Source organism: Sceloporus undulatus, chromosome 1 (assembly GCF_019175285.1).
Source record: "Sceloporus undulatus isolate JIND9_A2432 ecotype Alabama chromosome 1, SceUnd_v1.1, whole genome shotgun sequence".
Classification (NCBI taxonomy): domain Eukaryota; kingdom Metazoa; phylum Chordata; class Lepidosauria; order Squamata; family Phrynosomatidae; genus Sceloporus; species Sceloporus undulatus.
The window spans coordinates 15,843,002-15,857,154 of record NC_056522.1 but is presented as its reverse complement, the minus strand read 5'-3'; the positions used below and the strand labels follow the sequence as shown (position 1 = coordinate 15,857,154).

The window sequence follows — 14,153 nt, the reverse complement described above, 5'->3', positions numbered from 1 at the left end:
AAACCCATGAACTTCCTGCTGTCTGGAGACAATTGTGCAACCAGTGCTGATGGCCACAGAAACTTTCCACTTCCTGCTCAGTGAGGCATCTCTCAGTAACCACTCGCTTTGGGAGATAATTCAACAGAAAACAAAAGAAAATTCTCCAAAAGGAATCAAAGCAAAGGTGAGGATGGGGCTTTGGCATTTCCATGGCTGAATAGGACAAGAGAACATCCCATGGATTTCTTCAGATGGAATCCAAAATCTTTTCCCAGTTCAGTAATTCTAGCGGTGGAATGAGCCTTGAATTTATTTTCAGAGATTCTTGCCACACTCTTTAGCACAGCAGAATTGGAGGATTAACTCTGTAATGAGGGTAGAGGACAGAGAATGACAAGAATCAGGCAGTCCAGTCACACAACCTAAATCTGAATCTAAGTGTGTCCAGAGGGGGGAGCGACCAAAATGGTGAAAGGTCTGGAAACCACAATGTATGAGGAATATTGGAAGGGATGTCATATTGAGGATGGAGGAAGTTTTCTGCTACTGTAGAGACTAGGACATGAACCAACAGATTGAAACGTACAGGAAAAGAGATTCCACCTAACATTAGAAAGAATTTCCTGATGGTAAACTGTTCAATAGTGGAATATGCTGCCTCAGATTGTAGTGGATACTCCTCCTCTGGAGGTTTTCAAACAGGCTGGATGGCCACCTGTTGAGGGTGCTTTGATTGTATATTCCTGCATGGCAGGGGATTGGATCGAATGGCCTATGTGGTCTCTTCCAACTCTAATTCTATGAATCAGGTTCCCTGGATTACAAACCACAAAAAACTAGAAATCCTCTCTCATGGAGTCAGACCATTTGTCCGTTTAGCCCAAGACTAATTTCTGTCTTGCCAGGGTTTTAGACAGCATTTTTTCATATCCCTACCTGGATATCTGGTGTTGTGGGGGGTCTCCCAGCCTAGTACTAAGGAGGCTTGATCCTACTTTAGCTCCAGAAATCAGTAACATCCTCTGTTTTCAGGGTGGTATGATGAGCTTCATACTTGCAGGGGCATTTATTTAACTTGAGGACAAACTCTTGCACCAGTGACTGTTAGATTCTTTGAGCAGTATACACTGTACCCCCCTCCTCTTTTGGCAAAAGGTAGGTCAATTCAGAGAATAAACATAAGTCTTTTTGAGATATCACTTCAGCTTTTTGAGATATCACTTCATCAGTGTTCATTTAAGCAAGTGGTGTAATTGAGTGCTGGACTATGACTGTTTCTCAAATGGTGGGGTGAAGTACAAAACCTGAAAGGGCTGATCCCTTCTCATCTTCCCATATCCTTTTTATTTATAAAATTTGCACATTTCTTGAGTTAAATATTGAATTTACTTACATAAAACTGTTCTGATTTGAACAGGAGCATCACTAGGATGTGGACCACGTCAGGTGACACCCTAAGAGAGGGTGACACTACTGGTACCCAAACATTTCTTATTTGGCACAAATGGGCTGTGTCGTTTGCCTGTGTCGCTTTAAATTCCTGAAGAGATGGTGAGAGTGAGGCAAGGCTCAGTGGGAGGAGAAAGGAGAGGCTCCAAGTTTATTTTAAAATAATTTTTAAATTTTAATTTAATTTTTAATTAAAAAATTCTTTAAAACATGTCTTCCCAAATTTTCACTTTGACCACATGAAAGTACATTTAGGCTATGTGTATGAGGTTGTAATTTTAATTTTGCTAGTTGTTTATGTCACAACTATTACCATTACATTCAGTGATGTATACGAATGAGTAACATGAGTACAAAAAACTTTAGTAAGGATTCTGTATGGTGTGGTATGGAAGAAGGGTGACACCAACCCTAGTGACACCACTGAATTTGAATGAAGTTACGTCATTATTTGATTTCCTTACAGACTTCCTTTCTCCCAATATAGGGACTCAAGGCAATGATAAATGTTATAACATTTAACATTATAACGTGTTAAATGTTAATATATGAATATACATTAATGCGAATGAAAATATGCACACTAAGGGACTGTACAGACCACCCCAAGGGGTGGCCTGCAGCTGCCCCTTTTAGCACCAGATCGGGGTCTGGTCACCCTGCACCCTCTCAGCCCCAGAAGACCCTGTGATAGGGTTGCCATAAGTCAGAGATGACTAGAAGGCACACAACAACATATGTAATAAGCAATGTAGAAAGAGCAAAAGTCAAGTCAAATGACTGCCGTTGGTGCTTTTCTCACACATGTGATACTGTGGATCACCTCTATGTGTAGGAAAGAACAACAATGGCCTAGGAGAGGTTGATTGGGGTTTCTACAGAGCTAAATACAGGAAGTGTCCATCTCTGATTTAGGAACGCCTCTTCAAGTTGCTGCCACTCAGGCAAAGCTAAATGTCGCAAGATGTGAAACTGGCGTTCTCATCCTTGTATTCCTGGAATTTAAAGTGGGTGCTAGGAGAGAGATGAGGGTCATTTTGGAGAAAGTGACTCAAGTGGTAAGCTTAAACCGACTTTCTGCATTCCAGTTTGCCCAGAGAAACAGGACCAACTCGATCCAATTCCCTGCCTGAAACAAATGACAAAATGGTCCTCACATTCCATTTTATGTACAGAAATGGACTGGACTGACATTTGAAACTTATTCAGGGGTAGCCATGTTGGCCATATAGCAAAGTACAATAACATCCCAAATCCACAAAATATTAATCTATTTTATATATTTTGATTGGTCCAATAGAGGCATCACTGTTTTGTGGATTTGGAGTGTTACTGTACAACAACTGTGTGTTACCCTTCCATTTCTGAACATATAAAAATCTTGCTTCTGTGACTGAATAATTCTTCCACAAACTCACTAGACACAGATCCAGGGGTAGCCGTGTTGGCCATATAGCAAAGTACAATAATATCCGAAATCCACACAACTGTGATACCTTTATTGGGATGGCCAAAATGTGCACAGTATATGTGGCAAGCTTCCAAAGCTCTACCGGCTTCTTCATCAGACAAAAGTGTTGCAAAAAAAATTATACTAGAGACAAAAACATATAAACATACGATGTTAGTCACAGGCTGCGTTTTCTCAAGGTGGTGGTGTGTTGTTCTGTGGAGGGGATAGCTATGCAAGCAGGCCCCTTCTCTTCCTGGCCATGTGGCACTGGGAACAAAACATTCCAAAATCCAGGAGATGACATTTGAATTCCATTAGCAATACAAGAAGGTCTTACTTCTGAGATCCACACAGGCTACAGCGTAGTATTGTTAGTTTAGAATAGTGCAAACTACAGAGGGTACTGATAGAGACAGCTTAGCGGTGTAATAAACTATGACTCTGAAGACCAGAGTTTGAATCCTGGCTTGGCCATGGAAACCCACTGGGTGGCCTTGGGCAAGTCACATTCTCTCAGCTTGAGGATGGCAATAGCAAACCTGCTCTGAAGAAACTTAGCAAGAAATCCCCATAGTGGCCCTCCTTAGGGTCACAAGTCAGAAATTACTTGAAGGCATACAACTACAAACAGAAGGTGCCTGGCTGCAGAATGTTTCTTCAGTATTCTTCCATCATATGTGAAGGCAACTAGCCAAATGAAGATTCAGGATGCCTCTCTCATCCCAGAATAAATGGATAGGGGTCTCAGAAAGACTATCTTTGGGGCTGCACTGCCTCTTCTTTGCTTCCCAGCATCTGCTACCTGAAGCTGTTGCCACACACTCTTGCAAGCTTCCTGGCCTAACATGGAACATTTGAAACTGCCTTTCAGAAATTGAATAATACACATTGGTTTCACTAAAGGAATGCAAGCAAGCAAGCAAGTCAAGCATTATGCAAATCTGATTTCCCAGTTGCATTTCCCCCCCCCCCCAAAAAAAGGCATGTACAAGTAGTGACAAGTGGTATACTTGAAAACCAAAGGCCTCACCTACTCTCTTCTTCTGTAAGCTGACACTTTCCAGTGCTGTGATCTAGAAGAGCATTTCCTCACCCTACGTCATGAGCTGTGGGTATTCCCAGAGGCTATGATGCAATGGGGTGAGTGGGAAGGAAAGGAAGCATGCAAAGACATATCTGCCCAGCTGTGGTGCGGTCACATCCACAACAAGAGTGGCATGCTCGATATAAGCTCCATCTTCACAGCCTGGTGGCTTTAAAACGTAAGTACGTTGCATATCCTAAAGATGGGAATGGGAACGTCAAAGATGAGAGGGGAAGGTTTGTGTGGAAGAAATGATGATGCCATGATGGTGAATGGATAGCAGTTGGGACAGAATGCTTCTTTCTATCTGTTCAAGCATGTTGTGCTCCTTTTGATCCTTTTCTATCAAGAGTTTTTGACTTCCAGTACCATCTTGCATTCTCCTAATCTGTCACATCTACACCAAGCACCTTTCTGTACCAACACTGTCAATACCCTTTTTGGCATTTTTTTTTTAATTCAGGAAAGCAAAATTACATGTCATTATGCATTGTTGAAAATATAAAGCGTATATACATTATCTCATTCCTTTTCACTTGTTCAGCTCTGTATAACTTACATATTTTGTTATGATACCCTGTTTTTCCTGTATTTCTTCCTATAAATAAGCCCTTTACTATTACATCCTTAAGTGTACTATTTTCCCAGTCCGGTTTTATTATGCTTGAGCTATCTTTCACAATATTCTTATCCTAGTGTTCAAAATTTTTTCTTCATTGCATAGTCCGTTTCTTTGTGCAATAATTATTCTTATTGCATCCCAACCTTACATCGTACTTGTACCACTTTTGAAATCCGTACATTACTTTTGTTATGATATAAAATTATAAAAACTTCTATCTTATTCAAATTCTTTTCAGCAAATTGTCTATAAGGTGCCATCTAGACAGTTTTAGATTGCTAATATTTCATTAGGAGTATTTTACATGTGAATCCGCATATACATTTTAATCAACTATTTTTATATTTGATTCTTTTTTTTTTCCAGTTCTCTTTATGTTTCTTACATATTCCATTCACGTACCTACCATTCTTTTCTCTCTATAAAATTTATCAGTAGTCTCCATTCCTTGTTCCAACCTTCTTTCCATTTTTCCTTTATCATCATCGTCATTCTATCCAATTTGATCATTTCTAATCTTTTCCTCAGCCAGTCTTGTACGTTGGGTGTTTCATTTAATTTCCATTTTTGTGTGTAAACCAATTTTAAATGCTTCCTTTCTTCTTTCCCTTCAATTATATTTAATAGAAAACTTTCTGGTTTAAAATTGATTTGCATTTGTAAAAATTTTTGCATTTTTTTATATGTGCTTCGGCAACACATATACTAAAGTTGGAACGATACAGAGAAGATTAGCATGGCCCCTGCACAACACCCTTTTTGGACTGCCTAGCTGAGTCCAGCTTTGTTCTACAAGTCTTTTTGGATTGTTATGGAAGCAGAGATGTCACTTGCAGTGCAAGGGCTGCGGACCACACCAGGTGGCACTCTAAAGGGGTCAAACATCTGCATTTTGACAGAAATAGACTTGCATGCATCCCTTGAAGACACTGAAGAGATTGTATGAACAACAGGCTGAGGCTCAATGGAAAGAAAAAGGAGAAGCCCCAAGAAAATCATTTAAAAAATAATTTTTAAAAATTAACATTTTTTAAAAAAATTTCTCTTAAAAATCACATCTTACCAACTTGTCACTTTACCAAATAAAACAATGAACAATGCTAATACATGTAAGCTGTGTGCATGATGTTGTAAATTAAAGGTATAATTTTAATTTTGCTAGTTGCTTATGTCACAACTATTGCCATTACTTTCAGTAATATATCCTCCTGCTCCTGGGTCGCTTGCCCTGTGGGGTCCTTCCAGAGACCTTGCAGGCAGCCTGGACTGCCTCTCCCATCATCCCCTGCTGCCTGTGTCTGGCATGGCGGCATGGGGCCCATGGGCCTTGGTGCTGGCAGCAGGATGGTCCTGGACCTGGCCGGAGTCCTCTTCGCTGCTGGAGGAGGAGGAGTGAGGGCAGCCTTCTCTTGCAGCTGGAGGTAGGAGGTGGTGGAAGGAGGCCAGGGGCAGAGAAGGCAGGGAGGCTGGGCGGAGAGGCAAGAGGCTGAGTGGAAAGGTCGGGGAAGCTGCAGGGGGGGGACTGCCAGGGCAAATTTGAATCCACCTGGTTCCCTTTGGGCTGAATCGATTTATTTGCAAATATATCAATTCAGCCCAAAAGGAATGGAAAAACCCATCGTCTTTTTTGATGTGGGTTAAATGGGGGGAAACCATGCCACCCCCTTGCTGAATCGGTACTAAACCGATTCCCAAGTGGGGACGATGGTGGTTTAAACCAGATTGTGGTTCAGATTGATCTGGTTTAAACCATAGTGGAAATGACCCCTAAGTCTGTCTGTCTGTTTAAAATATTTATGTCTTGCCCTATGTGCAAAAATCACAGTGTGGTTAACAAAAGAATCAGCTTAAAACAATGATAATAACCATTTTAAAAGACTAAAAATATATTAAATATATAATTTTACTTTTGTTGTGTGCCTTCAAGTTGCCTCTCATTTATGGTGACTCCAAGGACAATCTATCAAAGGGTTTTCTTGGAAAGATTTCTTCAAAGAAGAATGCCACTTTTTGTCTCACGTGCTATTTGTCATGCCAGGGCAACTGATGGGCAACTGTGGCAGCTCTGGAGGCCAGTTTTATGCCCTTCGCCCTTGGGACTTCTCAGGCACTAGAAGGACTACTCCCCCCATCACCATGCAAAACAGGAAATCACTTGAAATCCTCACTTCTGGTTTTGAAAAATTGTTTTGTTTTAATTGAATCAGTACAGAAGGAGTGGGTGGGTGTGACTGAAACCAGTTTAGAAATTGAAGCTTAGAAATGTCCAGAAGAAGGAATTCACTTCTTTTTATGGCCAGAGAGGTTTAGGGCTGGGGGAAAACAGTCTTGGAGCCCATGGGGACCCAAGGCCATACTTAACCCACTCTTGAGATGGATATGATGACCAGTGGCATCACTAGGGTTGGTGTCACCCCAGTGTTATGCTGTCACCCCTGGTTGCTTGTCACCCACCCACCCTCCACCAGTCAGGCTGCCTGTGCCATAGTTAGCTTAGGCTGTTGATGCCAAGTGGCACTCTTTTTCAGGTCTGGCAGAGCTGCTGGTGAACGGAAGAGGGACAAGACTCACTTTCTCACCTGGCCAGCAGACCTGGAAGGCACCCCTTTCCCACCAGCAGCTGCCAGTAAGGGTGGGCTTCTCCCACCATACCCGCTGTACCCCCTAGTGATGCCCCTTCTGGTGACCTCTCAGGCCATTTTGATGTGGAGTTGACAGTTTTCAGGGTGGAGAGCTCCCAAACACCATGCAATAACCCCACAAAAGTCTTTAAAAAACCCAAACTGACGGAGCTTTTGGTTTTCTTTTCCTGGCCCCTCAAAAAAATAATAATTTTCAGCCAAGATTTTGGGGTGCAAGAGCTTTGGGGGCAACATGTGATCCATGAGCCACAAGGTCCAGACTCATTTACAAGCTTCCTCCACAAAGCAAAGCCCGATAAATGTCCAAGAAATTTTCAGCAATCCCTGGAATAGTTTGAAAAACCAGTGCTGTAAAACATTTGTATTAGCGATCAGGAATGCTACTTATTGTTCAGGTCATACATATGGAGAGCCACTTCTCAGCTTCCACCAGACATTGTCAAGGGTGCAGGAGACATGTGAAAGTTAAGGCAGAATGAGTAGCTGCCATGCTCCTCAAACTCCATGTATAGAGAGCTTTAGCTGGTAAACTGAAAATTCTCAAGAATTAGAACAAAAAATCATATTTGCCAGCTTGTGGAAGGACTCGTACTGTGGTTAACAATCTCTTTAGCAAGGGCAAGGTATGAAAACTAGGAAATGGGTTTCTTTTGGAGAGTGTGCCTTCAAGTCGTCTTCCATATTAAAGTGAGGCAGCTGTTACATGAACATACTTTGTTTTGATTATTGACATGGCTAGGAAACCAGATATGGACCAGGCAAACATGGGACTAACAGACTGTAGCTATGTCCATATGTGCTGGAAGGGGAGGTTCACTCATGCAAACTGAGTTCCCCCCTCCTTTTCTTTCCTTCAGTTCCAACCCCAAATATAATCTCCAGATTGTCCAAACCGTACAAATCAGATACAGAATTCTTCTCCTTCTCCCTGTTACACTGATGTAAAAATCCCATCACAGGAGGTTTTGACTGAATTCCACCCAATACTACTACTATTACTATTACTACTACTTATTTATTTATATCCCGACTTTCTCCTGGTATAGGAATTCAAGGCAGCTAACAATAAATTTAAAACAGTGCAAGTTAAAAATAATACAAAAGAATTTAAAATGTTGATACAAAGTTTAAAAAACAATGCAACAATTTTTAAAAGTTAAAAACATTACATATTAAAGTTCAAAAAGTATTTAAAATGCTACATAAAACTCTAGGTAAATCTTAAAATCTAAATTACACAGCAAAGTTCAGCCCTTCTCAGTCTGAGAATGTCTAATGACATAAAATGTTTTAATCAGCTGCAGAAAGGAAAGCAGGGATAGGGCCATCCTGGCCTCTCTTGGGAGGGAATTCCAGAGCCTGGGAGCAGCCACCAAACAGGCCCTCTCCCTTGTATGTATGGTTTTTATTTTCCAGCTATTCTTTATACACAACTATTTTTTTCTTTATTTTTGCAGGATGGAAATCTTTCTCAGAACTCTGTACTTCTCCCTCATTATTCTCTCCTGTGATGGAGAAGGTGAATTTCACAATCCAAAGACCTATCTTTCCAGCCCCTCCAGTGATCACACTTTAAATCATTCTTCAGAACCTGACCAATCAACACTAAGACCAAGTTCACATTTCTTGAAAAATGATGTGGAAAACATGACCAGGAGGATGACAGAACATTCCAGCACTCTTGAAAATTCAAGTCTGCAGCAAAACCAGAGCTCTAAACTAGATTCAGTGTCCACTTTATCTAATAGGCTAGCAAAGGAACCATCACTTCAGACATTCTCGGAAGTCAAGGTAGATTCATCAAAGGATCATTCATTACAGGGTGCAATAATGTCTCCTGAACCAGCCAAGGAGAATTTACATGAGCATCCAATGTCCAAGTGGAAGGCTGTGGGTCATGAAAGGTACAATGACACATCTTTGCCTTCAATAGCAATGATGGCAACAGGCTGTGCAATCCCAGTGAATGGGGCATTAGATCTATCAAACAGAAACCTGTCTGAGAATGAACTGAGGAGGAAAATGGATTCCAGACCTTGCCAAGTTACACTGGACAAAATTGAAGAGTTTAATGCCAGCTATAATAACCTGGAAATGGATCTCACAACCCTAATTTCACTGCTCCTTAAAATGAAGAACGTGCATGCTATTGATCTGAGTTGTAACAAAATAACTGCAAATTCTATATGTGTAAAAGAGATGTATAGACTGGAGAATAGCACACTCTTGTTTTTAAACCTTAGCCACAATCCTCTTAAAACTTTGAAAAACCTCTGTCTCCCCCCAAGCCTTAAAAGCATTGATTTATCTTTCACTCAGATCAATGAAATACCTCAATGGTTTGCCACAACATTTGCATATATAGAAGAGATGTATGTCCAAGGAAACCGTTTTATATACAACGCAGCATCACTTGGATCTGTGAAGTTAAAATTTCCCAATTTCCACCACTCAGCTGTTTCATATATTGATTTCCCAAAGCGCACTCCCATTGAAAGCCTCCCCAAGGATGTAAAGCATCTAGTAATGTCAAACTGTTCCATTGTAGAACTTCCAGAATGGTTTGCAAAGAAAATGGAAAGACTTTTACTTCTAGACCTCAGCAATAATCCCATGAATACATTCCCCAATTTGCCAACATCTTTGCAATGCCTGGATTTAAGCAATGGTAATATCGAAAGTATGACAAGCCTTAACTTTTTCTCCAATTTAACAGTAGTTAAAATTCAGAACAATAAAATAGAAGATATTTCGCCAAGGCATCTTCCCAAGTCACTAGAAGAATTTGATATTAGTAAAAATAAAATACGTCAGTTCCCTTTCCTTGGTACACACCAAAAATTAGAAGCTCTTAATATTTCTGGCAATTTCATAATGCAGTTGAACTTCAGCACAATATACTCTTCTCTCAGCAACCTAGATGCAAGTCATAATTTAATTACAGAGTTATATGATCAGACGGGCAAATTTCTGCCTGAATTGAAGTGTCTGAATTTGTCAGGAAACAAGATCTCCTTTTTGCAACCGGGGTCCTTGCCTGAATCTTTGCTTGAGTTGGATATAAGCAACAATGCCATTACCATCATCATGAAGGAGACCTTTGGCCGTTTGATAAACCTGAAAGTTCTATCTGTTCAAGGGAAACATTTTTTCTGTAACTGCGACTTATATTGGTTTGCAAACACATATCTTGCTAGCCCAGCTATACAGATACATGGCCAAAATGCCCTGAAGTGCAGCTTCCCACCTTCAAAGCGAGGTATTTTGGTGGAAAACAGCAACCTAACAATATTGCACTGTTCTGTTGGCCTTCAAATGGGTATTACAGCATGCATGGCCATCTTGGTTATGTCCATCACCACAGCCCTCTGCTGGCGTTTCCATGGCCCCTGGTATATTAAGATGGGCTGGTACTGGTGCATGGCTAAGCGGAAACAATATGAGGAAGCAGAAGACAAACTCTACGATGCCTTTGTTTCATACAGTGAAAATGATGCACCCTGGACAAAAGAGGTCCTGCTAGAAAATCTGGAAACAAATGGGTTTAAAGTATGTTACCATGAGAGGGACTTCATGCCAGGACACCCAGTTCTTGGGAACATCTTCTATTGCATTGAGAACAGCCATAAAGTGCTTTTTGTGTTGTCGCCCAGCTTTGTCAACAGTTGCTGGTGCCAGTACGAGCTATACTTTGCTGAACATCGGGTCCTTAATGAAAATCAAGATTCTCTCATTATGGTGGTGCTGGAAGACCTGCCACCCAATAGCATCCCACAGAGATTCAGCAAGCTTAGGAAGCTGTTAAAAAAGAAAACCTATTTGAAATGGAGCCCAGAGGAACACAAGCAAAAACTCTTCTGGTGCCAGTTGAAAGCTGTCCTGAGAACAACCAATGAGCCAGTGGTGCGGACAAAAGACAATGAGATGCAGCAACCAATGGATGGGATGCATTTGAGACTGAAACTCCACGAACAAGGAGTATGACCATTTATTTTATAGGATGTTTCTTGCTAATGTAAGGTTTGGACCATTTTTCTCTGGACTATAAAGGCAAGTAGAGGTTAAACATACATTAGCGCATGAACAATGAACAGAGAAAATCTTACCATTTCTAATGGCCAGTTTCTAGAAGAGCCATTTTGAAGCATCATCATAACGAATCAGAGCTTGGAAAATTTACTTTTTATGACTATAGTTCTCACTGACCCTTCTACCTTCTGCAGCCCAAATAAGTAGGAGAGCCAGTATGGTGTTGTGGTATGAGTGTTGGATAGAAGTCTAGAGACTACAGTTCAAATCCCCACTCAGCCATGGAAACTCCCGGGGTGGCCTTTGGGCAAGTTACACTCTCTCGGCCTCAGAGGAAGGCAATGGCAAATCTCTTCTGAACAAACTTTGCCAAGGCTTGATAGGTTTGCCTTAGGGTTGCCATAAGATGGAAATGACTTGAAGGTACAGAACAATACCCCAAAAGTAACTAGGTTCTGTGTCCAATCATTCAGAAGCATCATACTGATTCTTTTTTTTACTAGGGCCACTTTCTGTGTTTACTCATATCACTGCTACTAGATGGCATTGAATCTCAAGAGAATGAATCTCTTTTTGACTTGCTAATGGAACATTTTTTTAAAAGTCATGAAATACACACAAGGCCAGAAAGAGGAAGGGCAGGCCTGCATGAATGTCCCCCCCAACACCTAAACTGAGAACAGCAGCATCTTAAAAATGCAGGCTTGTGACTAATATTGTCATAATTTTTCTTTTTCCTGTGTGATTTCTAACATTTTTGCCTGATGAAGAAGCTGGTGGAGGTTTGAAAGTTTGCAAAATGTATTTTGTGCATTTTGGTCAGCTGATTTGTGGATTTGGGATGTTATTGTAGATGACACTGATGCAGTCTTATTGGCTGAATTGTTTCTTACCTAAGGATGTTTTTGTCTGTATGGAATACTGTGAATTTTGGGCTACTTTAAAAATAGATGTAATAGCTCATTGTTTAATGTTCCAACAATTCCTATGGTGACCAGTGCTTTTAGTATTTATATTAATTAAATGATTTTGCTAATTTACATATTAATTTTAAGTGCTTTATTTTTTAAAAAATGTTATCGTTGCTGTTTAATAGAAATGTCAGTGTTCACATCTAACCTGGGGATTGTTAATTTTTAAGGTTACCACTCCCACCCAGAATTAACCAGCCAGCATGGCCACCAATAGTTGGATACTGGCCTAAGTCCTATGGGTTAGTCCCAACTAGCATACTCACAAAAGTCAACTGTTGAACAATATGTCAACATGTAGGTGACTCCCATTTATTAAAAGAAACTTTCTCAGAGTTCTGGTTCAGTGGCAGGGTTCCTCTGATAAACAACAGACAGAAACAAAAGGGCAGATAGAGCTATGACTATAATGTTTTGGTATGTCCAAGATCTAGACCAGGTATGGATGCCATGACCATAGAATCATAGAGTTGGAAGATACCACAAGGGTCATCCAGTCCAACCCCCTTCTGCCATGCAGGAAATCCAAATCAAAGCATCCCCGACAGATGGCCATCCAGCCTCTGTTTGAAGACCTCAAGGAAGGAGACTCCACCACACTCCAAGAGAGTTTGTCAGATATTGTTGGACTGAAATTCCCAGCATTTTTAGTTCTCATAGCCAAGAGTGAGAAATGATGAGAGCTGGAGTCCAACAATATCCAAAAGGCCACAGGATTCTAGATGAACAATGAACCAGTTTAAAGAACCAATGGTAGGGCCTAATAGGAGCAGGAAACCTCCACACCTGGACTAGAAGATGAATCCCAATCTTCAGGGAAAACTGGGTAATAAATTAAGTAATGATAGTAATGATATACAGTGATTCCTCCATATCCACAGGGGATCCATTCCAGAACCCACCCACCCCTGCAGATAACAAAAATAATGTAAGACCTCAAGTCCCACTGTTTACTATGCTAGTGTGATGTGTGCACGGCCACGACAGCTCCTCCATTAAAAATAATAGGGTTAGCCATATGCAAAAGCTCAAATCCACAGGTGGCAAGCCTGTGGATAATAAAACCCCACTGGATAATAATAATAACAACAATCAGCAGCTACAGCTTGAACTAGCAGAACAATTCTTATCAGTACTGTATTATGAAAAACTTTGGCCATATCATGAGAAGGCTGACTCCTTAGTGTTGCGAAAAGAAAGGGTTGGGGGACGAATCCCCACCAAATATGATAATATTACTTTAAGTGTTGGGGAAATCAGCTTTTGCAAGAGGCTGGGTAACCTTCAGGGTTGTTTGCACCTGTATATACCAGTAATAACTGAGGAGGACTCCAGGTATGGGCAAATTAAGAATTTTATTTAGAAAAATGCAGGGTGCAATCACACACACAGAGTGGCAATTCACATAGACACAACATTCAGAGCTAACTGAAATGGAAATATGGATTATAATCATGCTGGTCTAAATCCTGTTGCTAGTCCTGACTAGAGTGGACCCATTAAATCAGTGGGATTTACCTATCCTATGTGTTGACTTACTGTTCAACCACTGATTGAATGGGTATACTCTAGTTCAGAATAACAGGATTCCTGCTAATATTACCCTCCCAATATTATTTTAGGGCCATGGGTCACAGTGCTGCACTTCCACAATCAGAGATCAAATTCATCACCTGTAAAACTTTTGGTATTAAGAATGGCAGCTGTGGTATCAAGGGCAGAGATTGTGTATGATAGTTGGAATACAGCTTCCAGCATCCCCCCAGCCAGCAAAATTATGACCAGTCTAACTGGGGGATTCTGGGAGCTGTAATAAAAAGGGATTATCATTTACAAGCTCTGATTAAGAGCCAGTGTAGCATGGTCAAAACAGAAGGGGCTTTGGGCCAGGTGAGAGCCAAGTCTGAATCCTGTGTGCAAG

At 40.8% G+C, this 14,153-nt stretch overlaps 2 protein-coding genes and 1 pseudogene across 3 annotated transcripts in view; 2 read left to right on the top strand and 1 right to left on the bottom strand.

Annotated features, from left to right (window-relative positions):
• GPR75 (G protein-coupled receptor 75) overlaps nt 1–14,153 on the bottom strand; it is a 40,203-nt gene that overhangs the window by 13,848 nt on the left and 12,202 nt on the right. The window lies entirely within an intron of this gene.
• Nucleotides 3,158–12,256, top strand: LOC121928926 (toll-like receptor 2). The gene is made up of 2 exons (XM_042464255.1): nt 3,158–4,146; nt 8,690–12,256. Exon 2 carries the CDS (start codon nt 8,691–8,693, stop codon nt 11,214–11,216), a length of 2,526 nt encoding a protein of 841 aa, XP_042320189.1. The 5' UTR covers nt 3,158–4,146; nt 8,690; the 3' UTR covers nt 11,217–12,256.
• LOC121920119 lies at nt 5,276–5,341 on the top strand (annotated as a pseudogene).